At 39.9% G+C, this 12,486-nt stretch overlaps 1 protein-coding gene and 1 long non-coding RNA gene across 42 annotated transcripts in view; one reads left to right on the plus strand and one right to left on the minus strand.

Annotated features, from left to right (window-relative positions):
* The window catches only part of ESRRG (estrogen related receptor gamma), a 472,603-nt gene that overhangs the window by 448,217 nt on the left and 11,900 nt on the right, over positions 1-12,486 (plus strand). For all 38 annotated transcript variants that reach the window (XM_083733538.1, XM_083733529.1, XM_083733539.1 and 35 more), the window contains one exon: positions 8,503-8,772. In XM_083733538.1, the coding sequence (XP_083589664.1) occupies positions 8,503-8,772 (270 nt within the window). The remainder of the gene's footprint in view (positions 1-8,502; positions 8,773-12,486) is intronic.
* Positions 8,310-12,486, minus strand: part of LOC310842091 — a 43,841-nt gene continuing 39,664 nt past the window's right edge. For all 4 annotated transcript variants that reach the window (XR_014562847.1, XR_014562848.1, XR_014562849.1 and 1 more), the window contains 2 exons: positions 10,349-10,418; positions 8,310-8,693 (listed from right to left, as the gene is read on the minus strand). This is a non-coding gene — a long non-coding RNA (uncharacterized lncRNA). The remainder of the gene's footprint in view (positions 8,694-10,348; positions 10,419-12,486) is intronic.

Here is a 12,486-nt window from a genome sequence, read left to right on the forward strand (position 1 = left end):
TATCTGTTTCGCAGCACGTGCAGGTCTATCAGTAGGGTTCATTGGAAAAGTGCTTATGGTCAGCATTCCCCGCCCCCGTGTCTGTTATAAACAATTATTTTATATTTATATGAACTTGCATTTTAAAAAGGGATGAAAGGAACATAAATATGCAATTAAATAAGAAATGGAGAAAATGGCCCACTATATTGAGAAGTTATGTGGGAAGCATCTTGTCATGACAGTTGCAGTGAAAGGTTTCACTTAGCCTTTTTAGCCTTCTTTGAAAGAGAAGACTTCCGCATAAATAAAATAAATACTTAAACCTATTTACTTTGTCTAGCTGCATGACTTATTAACTTTCTATCTCCCTTTTGAGGTTATTTTCCATTTGGTTCCTATCCCCCATTCATTGCTTTGTGTAGACCCATAGGCAGCTGGGGGTGTGTGTTTAGCCCTGGGTGAAGACTCCAGAGGGGTGTCATTGAGGCTCCCAGCCTGTGTACAGTATGTGTGTATGCAAATTCACATGAGGGATGCCAAACATGAGGGATGGGTTTTTGACCTGGGATTCACATGAGGGATGGGTTTTTCACCTGGGTGAAATAAAGCCTAGTTTCTCCCCTGGCTTTGTGTTGTATATTTTTGCAGTTTGAGCTCCACAGAATAGGGCAGGTCTGCTAGGTAGGCAGCTGAAGGTGAAATATAGGCATTAAAGGCAGTGGCAGAGCTTCATGCTCTGGCACCGGGGGCGGAGAGCAGGTGGGGGCGGGGCCGGCACACATTCCGGGGGCATGGCGTGCTTCCTGGGGGTGTGGTATGCCGCCTGCGGGAGCGGGGCACCCAGCGTGGGAGGGGCTCTGTTTCAAGTAGCAGAATGCCCTGAATATTGTCATAGAACCTATGTGCATGATACATAGCAATGTTATATCTGAACTACAAGATATTATTATTGTTATTATTGTTATTATTATTGTTATTATTATTATATTTGTACCTCACCCATCTAATTAAGTTGCCCTAGCCACTCTCAGTGCTTAATAAAATTCCAACGCTGATCTAAATCATGCTTTCAAACTGTGGCCAGGTTGTTATATGCACCTAGAGGCCTGCATACTACACCTGTCCTGAGAGAAGTGCTATTATGCTATGTTCAGGGTCTTGTTACTAACACATAAAGCTCTGAACAACTTGGGACCTGGTTACCTAAAAGGCCGCTTGCCCCTGCGTAGCCCTGTAAGATCACTTAGATAATCTGGGGAAATCTTACTCATAGCACTGCACCGTATGTAACATCACAGGGCAGTGACCTGAAAATGGGCATTTTCTGCTATTGCCGCTGCACTGCAGAATGCTCTTCTCTCTGCTATTCGCGAAGTATCATATATTAGTTGCCTCAGATGTCCATGAAGACATTCCCTCCTCCCCTGGCTGTTCTTGACCCATAAAATTGAACCTCATTTCTTAATTCCTATTTTTGCCTGTTCCTGTCTTATCTGTTTTATAATGCTGCTAAATTAGTTTTATTATGCTGTTTCATTGTTTTTGCATACCACTTAGGGATTATAGATAGATAGATAGATAGATAGATAGATAGATAGGTAGCCATTTTATCATAGAATTGTAGAATTGTAGAGTTTTTGAAATGCTTTAAATAAATAAATAGGGCAGGCATTATAACCCACACAAGGTTGAATGGGGTAGGAGGTGGTGAACCAAAACACCCATTTCCATTTTTCACTGAATGCAGTAGTTCCAGGGAATTAGTAAAACCTGAAGTGACCCCCGTCTCATTGGTGTAATGTTGTACTGCCATCTTTTGTCCACATGTTTGACCTGTTCACAAGGCATCTAGGTCTACTTTTAATATCAAAAGGCCCATGGGGTGCACTTTCCTTTCTCCCCTGCCTTAATTCCTTGCTGTCTATTGCCCAACTCCTCCTTCCCCCAGGTCGGCTCTGATACTGATAGTGAGCCAAGCTGGAGCCAAGGAACATGGAGAAGTAAGGCAGGGTAGACCGGACGGTCAACAATGTTCAGTCATGCACCACTTGGTCAAGGCTGGAGTCAGGTGCAGGGCAGCACAAAGAAACAAAGTCAGTTGTCAGTGTAGTTCACTCTTTATTCAAAGAAATGGAGTACAACTAAGTAACATTGCCCAGTAGGTCTTGCCTCTATAAAGCAGTTGCTAGGACTAAAGATACCTGTCTTCTACCCCTCCTAAGGCTCCTCCTTTCCCAAATGTTTCCTAAGCAGTCTCAAACTGTGTCTGCATACCTCTGGTCTCTGTTCTTCCCTCCACATGCTCTTGGAGACCAGCATGAAGGAGAGCTTGTTGTGCTGGAGGAGACTACCGGGATTCTTCAGCAGTCTCTTCTGCTTCAACCTCAGAGTCTGAACTGCTCCCTGTCACAGGTTCCTCCTGTTCGCTAAACCCTGTTGTCCCTTCAGTATCCAGCATCTCCTCCCAAACTTCCCTTTCTGACCTCTCCTCAGTGTCTCACCACCAATCCCCGGGCTCTGAGCCTTCCTTCTCTGGGATCTCCCTTGGGGGTTCCCCGGCTGGTGCCTCCCACCACTCCTCGTTGTCCAGTCAGTCCCTCACATAATTTTATGTTAAAATTAGATGTCCATGTGAGCAGCACAGGACAGATATAGATCCAAATGAGTGTGACAATGGGCATCATTTCTAAATTGACTTTTAGCAGGATCCACACTCAAGTTCTTAAGACATTATTGGTAGTATTCCAAACACAGAACCTGATTGAGTTCTAAAAGGTAGGGTTTGTGTATCCCTCTTTGCCTCCAAGCTTCTTGGCCTTCTTGGAGAAATGACCATATAGGCTGCATGCAGTGAACAGAGGCAGGATTGACTGGAGAAAGCAAATGGCAGGATTGCATGTGTGAATCAACCATAGTGCTACAGGGCACCTGTAAATTCCAAAAGTTCTGAATTTGCTTAAATTTTTAACTCTTTTACTATACACATATTTGAAATATGTAAAAAATGTTTTATATTTTGGCTTTGTTGTTTCATAACCTTTTAAATATTTTTTTTCCTAACTGCAGTCTTCATTACGTAAATGAATATCATGCACTGCAAATTACTGAAAAATCATAGCCCCCAGAACTTGATATTTCAGTTGTGAAATATTGACTTTGATTTACATGTCAAATGGACCTTTGACATAGAAATTCTGTGAGTGGTGCTGTGGTCTAAACCACTTTAGCCTCTTGGGCATGCCGATCAGAAAGTTGGTGGTTCAAATCTGCACAGCGGAGTGAGCTCCCGTTGCTCTGTCCCAGCTTCTGCCAACCTAGAAGTTCGAAAGCACACCGGTGTGAGTAGATAAATGGGTAACGTTTCAGCGGGAAGGTAAACGGTGTTTCCATACGCTCTGCCAAAGTGTCCCGTTGCCCCAGAAGCAGTTTAGTCATGCTGGCCACATGACCCAGAAAACACCGGCCCCCCTCGGCCTGAAGCGAGATGAGCGCCACACCCCATAGTTGCCTTTGACTGGATTTAACTGCCCAGGGGTCCTTTTCCTATTCCTTTACCTTACCTATACAAATATAATTTTAGAACTGTGTGCTTACATGAGCACGCAAGGGCTGATTCATGGTTTCATGCATACATGTACACCATTGGTTGCTGTGCATTTGATTGCTGGGAGCTGAATGTGTGACCTACCTCATTTAAATGCTTTGGTGTATGAGATTATATGAAAGTTTTAACTGATGTATTTTATCTGGGATTTCAGACATGCAAGTCACTGCATACTTGTCGGGGTGGGTGGGTATTGAATCATGACTAAAGTGTGCAAGATGCTTGTACACTTCATTCACAGTAGTAACAAAGGGTTTAAAAAAAGGAGACATAAATGAGTCTGCTTGCTTTATATAGTCTCAGATCCCAGACAAAATCAACCTTTGTCAAGGAAGAATTAGAATAAAAGAGGCAGTAGAAAGCAATAGATGGCATCCCTTCCCAGATCATACATAGCTGTATGACGTGTGTGTGTGTGTGTGTGCGCGCGCGCACACACACACGCACACACACACAATGCTGAAGGCACTGTATATAAACCACAGATGTGCCTTTAGTGTCTATGGGGTCCTCCAAAGCATCTTTAGGCATGCAAACAATTTAGGCTACATTGGAATGTGTGCTACATGAAGAGCAAATGGTCCAAATTGTCGGGTTTAAAAGATTACTTCATGTGTGTGGAAACTGTAGTTGAGAAACTCATTTCATTAGCAGTAATATTGCAAAGGTTTGAATTGGTAACAAAATGCCAACGGCTGTGTTACCCCTTTACTCCTCACTTTCGCCAAGTGTTAGTTCTATAGATGTGTGGGTAAAAGGAGGGGGGAATCAAACAACTGTTCAGTTACTCAATCAGCGCATAGTTAGTGATATCAGTGAGTCATTAGTGTATAATTACGATTGGAGTGTAAGGAGCAGTTCTTTGAAAGGTCTCTATTTATAGTGAACCGAGAGTCTGCATTCAACATAGGAGGGGAAAGATGTTGGCACAGGGTGAGTGTGTGGGGGAGAGAGGACACCAGCAACGCAGCTCCATTGTTTATAGCTATTTACAAGAATCTAGGTGGATTTACAATGCCCCGGACTGAGCAACATAAAAATGGTACAGTAGAGAATGCCTAGCAGGGGTTAAGTTCTTATGCCTGCACTGCAGCCTATTTCTGTCAACACTGGGCTTGGGAAACAAACATTTATGCTTTGTGAAATGAAAGTGTATTTTTGAAGACTAGCCGTCAGATATTTTTTGCCCTTCACACTTTCAAATGCTTAGCCTTTTTTGTAAGTTGACTGCAAAGTGCATCAGTTTGCCAGGCCAAAAAAAGAAGGGGGGAAACCAGTGGAGGGGGGAGAGAGAGAGTAAAGGGGGGAGTCTTGACAAGTGCCCATGGCGTCATTGTCAAGTGCATGAGCTTCAAGTAGAAGATGGCAGCAGGGTTGGCACAGAACATGCTTCCTTCAAGCCTATTACCTCCGGGGTACCTGACTCTTGAGAAGCTTTTCAATCCTTCCAAATGACGTTATTCCAAACTGTCATCTGGTTTATTTGGAGCACACTGTCTCGCAGATAAACATGCTATTTAACTGCAGGTCAAGGTACAGAGTCATTCTGCTAGCAAAATGCCTGGGATACATTAAATGGCACTGACATGCAGAGGGAGACGGAGAGAGATCAAAGTTGTCACCAGTATGCGTGGAATTGGTCTGTGCTGTGGGGGAAATGCACTGCAATATATTGAAGTGTATTTTTAAAAACCATAATGTAGTTGAACATTTAAAACTACGACCTGTCAAATGCTAGGTGCTGTGTAATACAAAACACAAAGTTCAGTAGCATAATGGCAAGCGAGGATCTTCTATATCTTGGGGAACAGCTAAGTGTCGAGGGGCTGGAAATGTTTTTTTATAGTCGGTTTGGGTATTTCATTTCTTATGGAGTGAAAGAAATCCCTTGTCACAAAAGAAAAGGATGTAGGTGTTTGACGGTTTGTTTGTTTGTTTGTTTGTTTGTTTTCTTCCTAGTATGGCAAATTATGCATTTTTTTAAATGGCTGGTTTTATTCATGAAAGCTTCAGGTTTTTGAATTATTTTTAACATGCAAACACTGTCCTTTATAGACAAATATATGGGCACTCTGTGTGGGTATCTGTATTGCTTGGAATGTTTTCATCAACTGCATCTTATGTTTTTGCAAACTACAGGTCAAGTAATGTAACCCTGGTTTTTTAAAAATAAAATAAAAATACACTTACGTTGTTTTACAGTACCCAAATTTAACCACCCTTTACCACTTTTGAGGAAGCCTTATGTTGTACATTTGGTAACAAAGGGGGAAGCTTAGTTGTATTAAAGTTACTCGAAGATCATGGACCAGATTTGAAATGGAATATAATGTCATTTGTAAAATCTAACTAAATGTCCAGGCCAAATTTCAGTACCCTGATTTGAGGGTTTTGTTTTTCATTGTCTGCTTCTGTAATTTTGCTATCAAATCACACAGTAGTTTAAACAGTAGTTTATTATATTTTTACAAAAGAAAAATGCACTCAAAACTTGGTACATAAATTTAAAAAACGAAGTAGGACTCTTTCTAAGGTGTGTGTGGGGGTGGATAGAAAGGAAAATGATTGAAATTAAAACTTCTTTTGTGATCAAAAGGGATTTTATTGCCCTTTGCTTAATTAAATGCCTCAGAAGTGTGTGAAACATTGTTGTAGTTAAAAAAATTGTTACTTTGTAAATCGCAGGGACAAAAGGGCTCTACTGCAACTTTAAAGTTTCCGTGCACGTAAATGTCAATGGAGTGCCTTCTCCATCATCAGCACTAAATTCACATTGATGCCTCTTTTCTTCTCTGTATTGATCCTTCCATGAGAACGTAGATTTGTATCTGTTAATTAATGCGTCCTGAAACAGCGTTTGTATTAATCAGGCAGATAAGAAAAATTGGATGCCTGCACCCTCATGACAACCGTAAAAGTGCTGGCCCTGATAAAAATCATGGACGGACCTCAATAAAAAAGTTCCTCCTTCCACTCAATAAACTAATCATCCTGCTTTTAATTATTCGGCAGAAAGATGTGTGGAGATTGGAGAATGTGTAAATCTATTTACTAACAGCAGTGTCTGGGAGGGAGAATGGGGCTGTCACAGGACAGAGCTGCAGGCTACGTTCTCTGTCCATCTGCTGCAACAGAAAAACTGGTTCTTGAGAGAAAGGAAAAAGGCAGAGATGCTGGAGCTAATTGAAAATATGCATTCCTTTTCTTTGACCCTTTCAAATTATTATTTCTGTTCCATTTCCTTCCATTTACAACAAGAAGTGTGGCATTATCCATCGTCATCTTGCAGAGAGGTTGTATTGACTTGTTTGACGATGTGGTTTTTTTAAATCTTTATGCTCTTAAGGACAAATGTCCTTTCCCACAAGGCACAAAACACAGTATTTAAAATCACAGGAACAACAGCATATATACAGTTATAGATATATAGATATATAAAAGGAATGGATTTCAGTGTCCACTTAACATTGGCTTTTAATACAGTTTGTGCCTCCTGACTTGAAGTAATTATCTTTTTGTTTTAACAGGTTCATTTCTGAATTCTGCAGTAGTCTTAATCTAAACTGATGCATGTGGCTTCCCCACTCTTTTTGTTTTCTATCATATTCTAGACACTTATTCTGTTATAAGGGGGCTTCAAAAGAGAAGGGCAATGTGTTTAAAGCTAAACGAGCAACAAAAACAGACTATTCTTTCAGCAGTATCCTTGTCAAAGCACATGTAAGCAGTTCCATAAACAACCAAATGAAAGCTTTAGACATGTCTTAAGACCCCCTTAAGAAAAGCTTGACTAATCCCCTTTGATGATTTTATTAAGTACTTGATGGTTGCTGGTGCCAACTGGCAAAACACTAAGTTTCACCAATAGGCCAGGAAATCGCCTCTTCACTAGCACCTTATGTGATGGGGGATATTAGCAGTCGGAGATAATAAATTAACAGCTACTGTAAACAGGAGCCTGAAAAGGTAAAACAGTAAAGATGTTTGGCCTTAGTGATCCTATTAGGAAGGAAAGTGAAGGGGGAGGAGTGAAACAAAAGCAAAACTTAAATTAATTAAGAAGCATTATTAAATTTTCAGTCTCTCTCAAAAATGATGGTGTGATTACTATTCACTTGGCACTTTAATGTGCCTTTCTGCTATTTCAGTACTGTAGTAGAGGCAGAAGCCATTACAAAAGTAATTAGTGTCTTTTCTGAAGAGGATAGGTCTTGCTTCTGTTTATGCAGAGGTTGAAGTTCAAGAAGCACTTTGCTTTTTGTTGTGATCATCTTCATCATTCTAGTAAGGTATCAAAAAATTCCCCTAAAAAGTGTTCTTTTTGTTACTCACAATAATAATTACCCCCTTTAAAGTGGACCCTGACATCTTTAAAGTGCAATCCTATACATATCTACTCAGAAATAAGCTGAGGTTACTTGATTTGCTCCTGTGTGTGTGTGTGTGTGTGTGTGCGCGCGCGCCTGCAACGTTAGTGTCTCTCATACCAATCATAACCATTATTGCCAGAGTGTTCATAAACGGCTATGTGATCTAAATACTTTAAGGTATTAAAAGTATTAAATTAGTGCTTCAATGTAATAGGTGCTTAGGATATATTTGGGGGAATGTATTCTCAGACAATGATAATAATGTATTATTTAAAAAGCAGCAAATTCATGTTGCTAACAAAATTTTCCAAAATTTAATAAAAAATCCCACACAAAAGGCATGCAAATTCAAGTTGACTTGATGAAACTTTTACTCTAATAATTTTATATTGTATTGATCTTGAAGAGCAGAGCGGGTGGAATCCACAGGTACAGATTTATAACTTACATAACAACAACAAGCACGAAAGAATAGTTATAATGCAGAATTATGGTGGCCCAGGATCATTTTAATTATGTTTCTGTGTACTTTCCTTCCTGGTTTAGGATTTTCCACTTTATCGCTTGCTGACCAGATGAGCCTTCTGCAGAGTGCTTGGATGGAGATTTTGATTCTGGGCGTTGTATACCGATCACTTTCCTTTGAGGACGAGCTTGTCTATGCTGAAGACTATATCATGGATGAAGATCAGTCTAAATTAGCAGGCCTTCTTGACCTCAACAATGCCATCCTGCAACTGGTAAAAAAATACAAGAGCATGAAGCTGGAGAAAGAAGAGTTTGTCACCCTCAAAGCTATCGCGCTTGCTAATTCAGGTTGGCAGATTGGCATGATGGCTCATGTCATTTCCCTCCACCCCTTCCTCTAATACCTTCTGCATGACAATTTCTAAACATGACAGTAGGAATAAGTAATTCTTAGTTATACTACTACAGGACAATGCTGAATGGCTAGAAACAAGGTAGTTCAAATTAAGGGAAGATCTATGAATATATGCATTTGTTGCACATGGTTTCTAATTTGGTTAAAAGATGCCAGAAAATTCAGAAGGTATTAAAAGCAAAGATGCTTTTCAATAAACATAAACGTTGTTCTGCTTAAATCCATTTCATAATCCAGATAAGTCTAATCAGTTCACTTAAACCCAATAGAATGGATGGGCCCATGACTAAAGGTAATATATGATCTACTTCAATCCGGCTACTAAACACAGTGAACTCAATAAGTAAGGTGAACTCAGGTTTTATCAGAAAAGGGAGCAAATCACTGTTTAATCTTACAGGAACTCTTCTTCACCATACAAATTTGATTTTTATGGTAGCTGTTTAACAGGCAGATATAACTTGTTCAGAAGGGGTTAAGAAATCAAGGAAGGATTCTTCTCTGCATTTGAACTTAAACGTGCTGAAGCAGTGAGCAGGTGTCTGATAAGTAAAAAATCGTTTGTTCTTTGTTGTTTTTTCTTTGTGCCTCCCTAATGCTTTATTGTGGTCTTAAGTCCCTTTTAGCATTTGCATAAAGTTCATGATAGATCCCTCTTTAATGACGTGCCGATCATTAGATACCTGTGTGTCAATAACATGCTCTGATGCTATGTACCATTGACAGTCACACCATGCCCCTCCATCTGCTTTTGTTTTGACCCTATCTTTGAACTTTATCTTGGTTGCTGGCCAGTAGTTTTCCCTTTAATTACAAGAAGGAAACTGTCAATAAAATCTGTTAAATGGGATGCAATGAGTGGCTTGAATGGGCGGACGGCTATTTGTTCAAATTCTGCAGCATTCAAGGTATTGACAGTTTGTTTTCTGGGGCCATATGTGACGATCAATCTCAGGCTGGGCTCAGCCGCGCTGAAAAATGAAAAACCAGATTGCTTTTGCTTACTTGTGGATGACGACTTGTGATTTGGCGCGGTCGTAGTGAGATGAGACCTTCTGCCCAAATTGCCCCCCCGAGAGCCAGAATGCGTGACTGTTTTTAGAAATAATTTTTTTAATTGATTTTGTAATTAACAGTTCATCTACAATATTGATGCATGAATCCTCAGATTGATAGGAGGAAAATTGTTTTCAACAATGAAGTTGTACTTTCCTATTTGTCTTCATAATGGGATCTAGCATTTTGCATTTTAATTGGGGTTTTAATTCCAAAAAATAAAATGCAAAACTAAAAGATTACCCATAAAAAAATTTCTTACACTGCTATTGTATGTAGGTTTTGTTGTCATACACAGCCTAGTTCTAGTGGCTGTCTCAAATTTATCTTTCTCTAAGATAATAGGAACCATCATATAGTATCTATATTACTGGAAAGAAATGTTATAGGTACTGATAAGGTGAAATATTTATAAAGCTAGAAAGCAAGTACAGTTTGTATAGAAATACTTACTTTTGAACATTTTCAAAGGCAGCTAACCTCTGCATATTTGGAGGTGATTGAGACAATATTTCAGTCTGACCTGCAGAGATTTAATATGACATTCATTGAAATTATCAGCTTAGCATAAACATCTGGCTTGATTCAATAATAATTAATGTTCTTTTATGCTCTAAATCGGTGAACTGATTTAACGGTAACCTTCCTTCCTGCCTCCCTCCCTCCCTGTTCCACCCATGCATAAACATATAAGACTTGTGCACATAAAAATATCAGTAGCATTATAACTCCAATTCATAATGGTTTTAAACAGGAGGCTTGTGTACAAGACTTCTGGTTGTCAGCAGCTCAGTTTGGGAGAGAAGGGAGGTCCATATGTGTTCTAATGCAGTATCCCATCCTGTCCCCAAGTTTTCACTGTCACCTCCAGCTTTAAATTGAGATGGGGGAAAATGGGTCACCAGACCTGCTGGTTTATAGTTTCATCAGTTTGAACAGCTCCTATAAGCTTTCCAGGGTAATGTAATGGTAATGAGGCTGGCATGATGCAGCCATGCTGTTTCTCCCTTTCCTGTGTCTTCTGAAATTCAGCCTCCATCTAGGATGTTACCCAGTTAAGCACTGGACTCAGGTGGTTGGTGGAAAGGGAATTTGCTCTGCCTAGCATGTGTCCTTCAAAGGCAAGTGTTCCCAGCCTTCCTCATATCCTCAAAGATACAGAACTCCCACCTGTGGGTGTTTCGTTTTGTTTTAGTACATTTTTATTCCATCCATTCTCCAAAGAGCTCAGAGTGATGTACACAGTTTCCTGTCATTTTTATTCTCACAATGAAGTCCCCTGTGGTACATTAGGTTGACAGTTGCTGGTCATAATGTTACCCATTCTGGTTAGTTCAGAGAGATATCTGCCTATGATAAGTCATTAGCAAAACCAAACCACTTGATTTGAGTGCAATATCATTTGTATACTATTGATAATAACCATAATCAATTGATTTGCATAACCCAGTAACACTGATGATGTACATTGGTTCTATATATCCCATCCCATAGGGGCCCTTGGCAGGTAATCTGGAAACACTGGCTTGTGGGTGGGGGAGTCCCAGTCCTTGGCTGTGTAATGTGTGTGACAAAACAATTTGGTACCAATGAGTGCTTTTTTTACTCACGCAGAAAAAATGCCTTTGAATATTTTCCAAAGCATGTATGTACCAATTACTTCAGGCATACAGGCAGGTGAACTGTTTGCACATAATAAAAGGTGTTCTCTCTGTCTCTTAGTGCTCTTACTAAGTGCTCCCATTTATTGATTGGGCAGTGCCAAATGGAAGGATGTAGGTTCACAGGTTTGTTTGTTTTTAATTATTTCATCAAGAAAAAAAATAGTGGCTTGTAGTTTTAGGCTGGAGGCTTTTTAAAAAGCTTTGCATGCCCAATCAGTTCAAGTGCCAGAGAACTTCAAATTCCATTTGCACAACTGATACAGATACCTTCTCTCATTGACTGAACTATTTAAAAAGCTGCTCTTTGTAACTAGCAATACATGAATCTCAATTTTTGTTCTTGTCAGTTTCTCATTTTTCTAGTCCTAAGTTCAGTGTGCACATTTCTGCATCAGTTTACAGGTGACACACACATTTTTGCAAGACATTTTTGATAACATGCATTTTTGTGCATTATTTTCACCAATATAAACACTTTTGTGCACACTCCTTCTATCACCTATGGTTTGGTTGGAGAACTGTATCACAAAATCCACAAAAGTGTGCATTTCAAAGGATAGCTATGTTGATTCGGGAAATGTGAATTAGGTAGGTTTGCAGTAGCACCTTAAAGACCAACTAAGTTAGTTCTTGGTATGAGCTTTCGTGTGCAGTGTGCATGCACACGAAAGCTCATACCAAGAGCTAACTTAGTTGGTCTTTAAGGTGCTACTGGAAGGAATTTTTTTTGTTTTGACTATGGCAGACCAACACGGCTACCTATCTGTAACTAGGTAGGTTTGCATCAGACCAAACTGTAGCTATCCTGTATTTCAAAGGATAGCTATGTTGATGCGGGAAATGTGAATTAGGTAGGTTTGCATCAGACCAACTGTAACACCAAAAATGGGGAATCATGGTTTCTGTGGAGGCATTGCCTTGTAAAGT

The sequence above is a fragment of the Podarcis gaigeae genome, assembly GCF_964106915.1.
Source record: "Podarcis gaigeae genome assembly, chromosome: 3".
NCBI lineage: Eukaryota > Metazoa > Chordata > Lepidosauria > Squamata > Lacertidae > Podarcis > Podarcis gaigeae.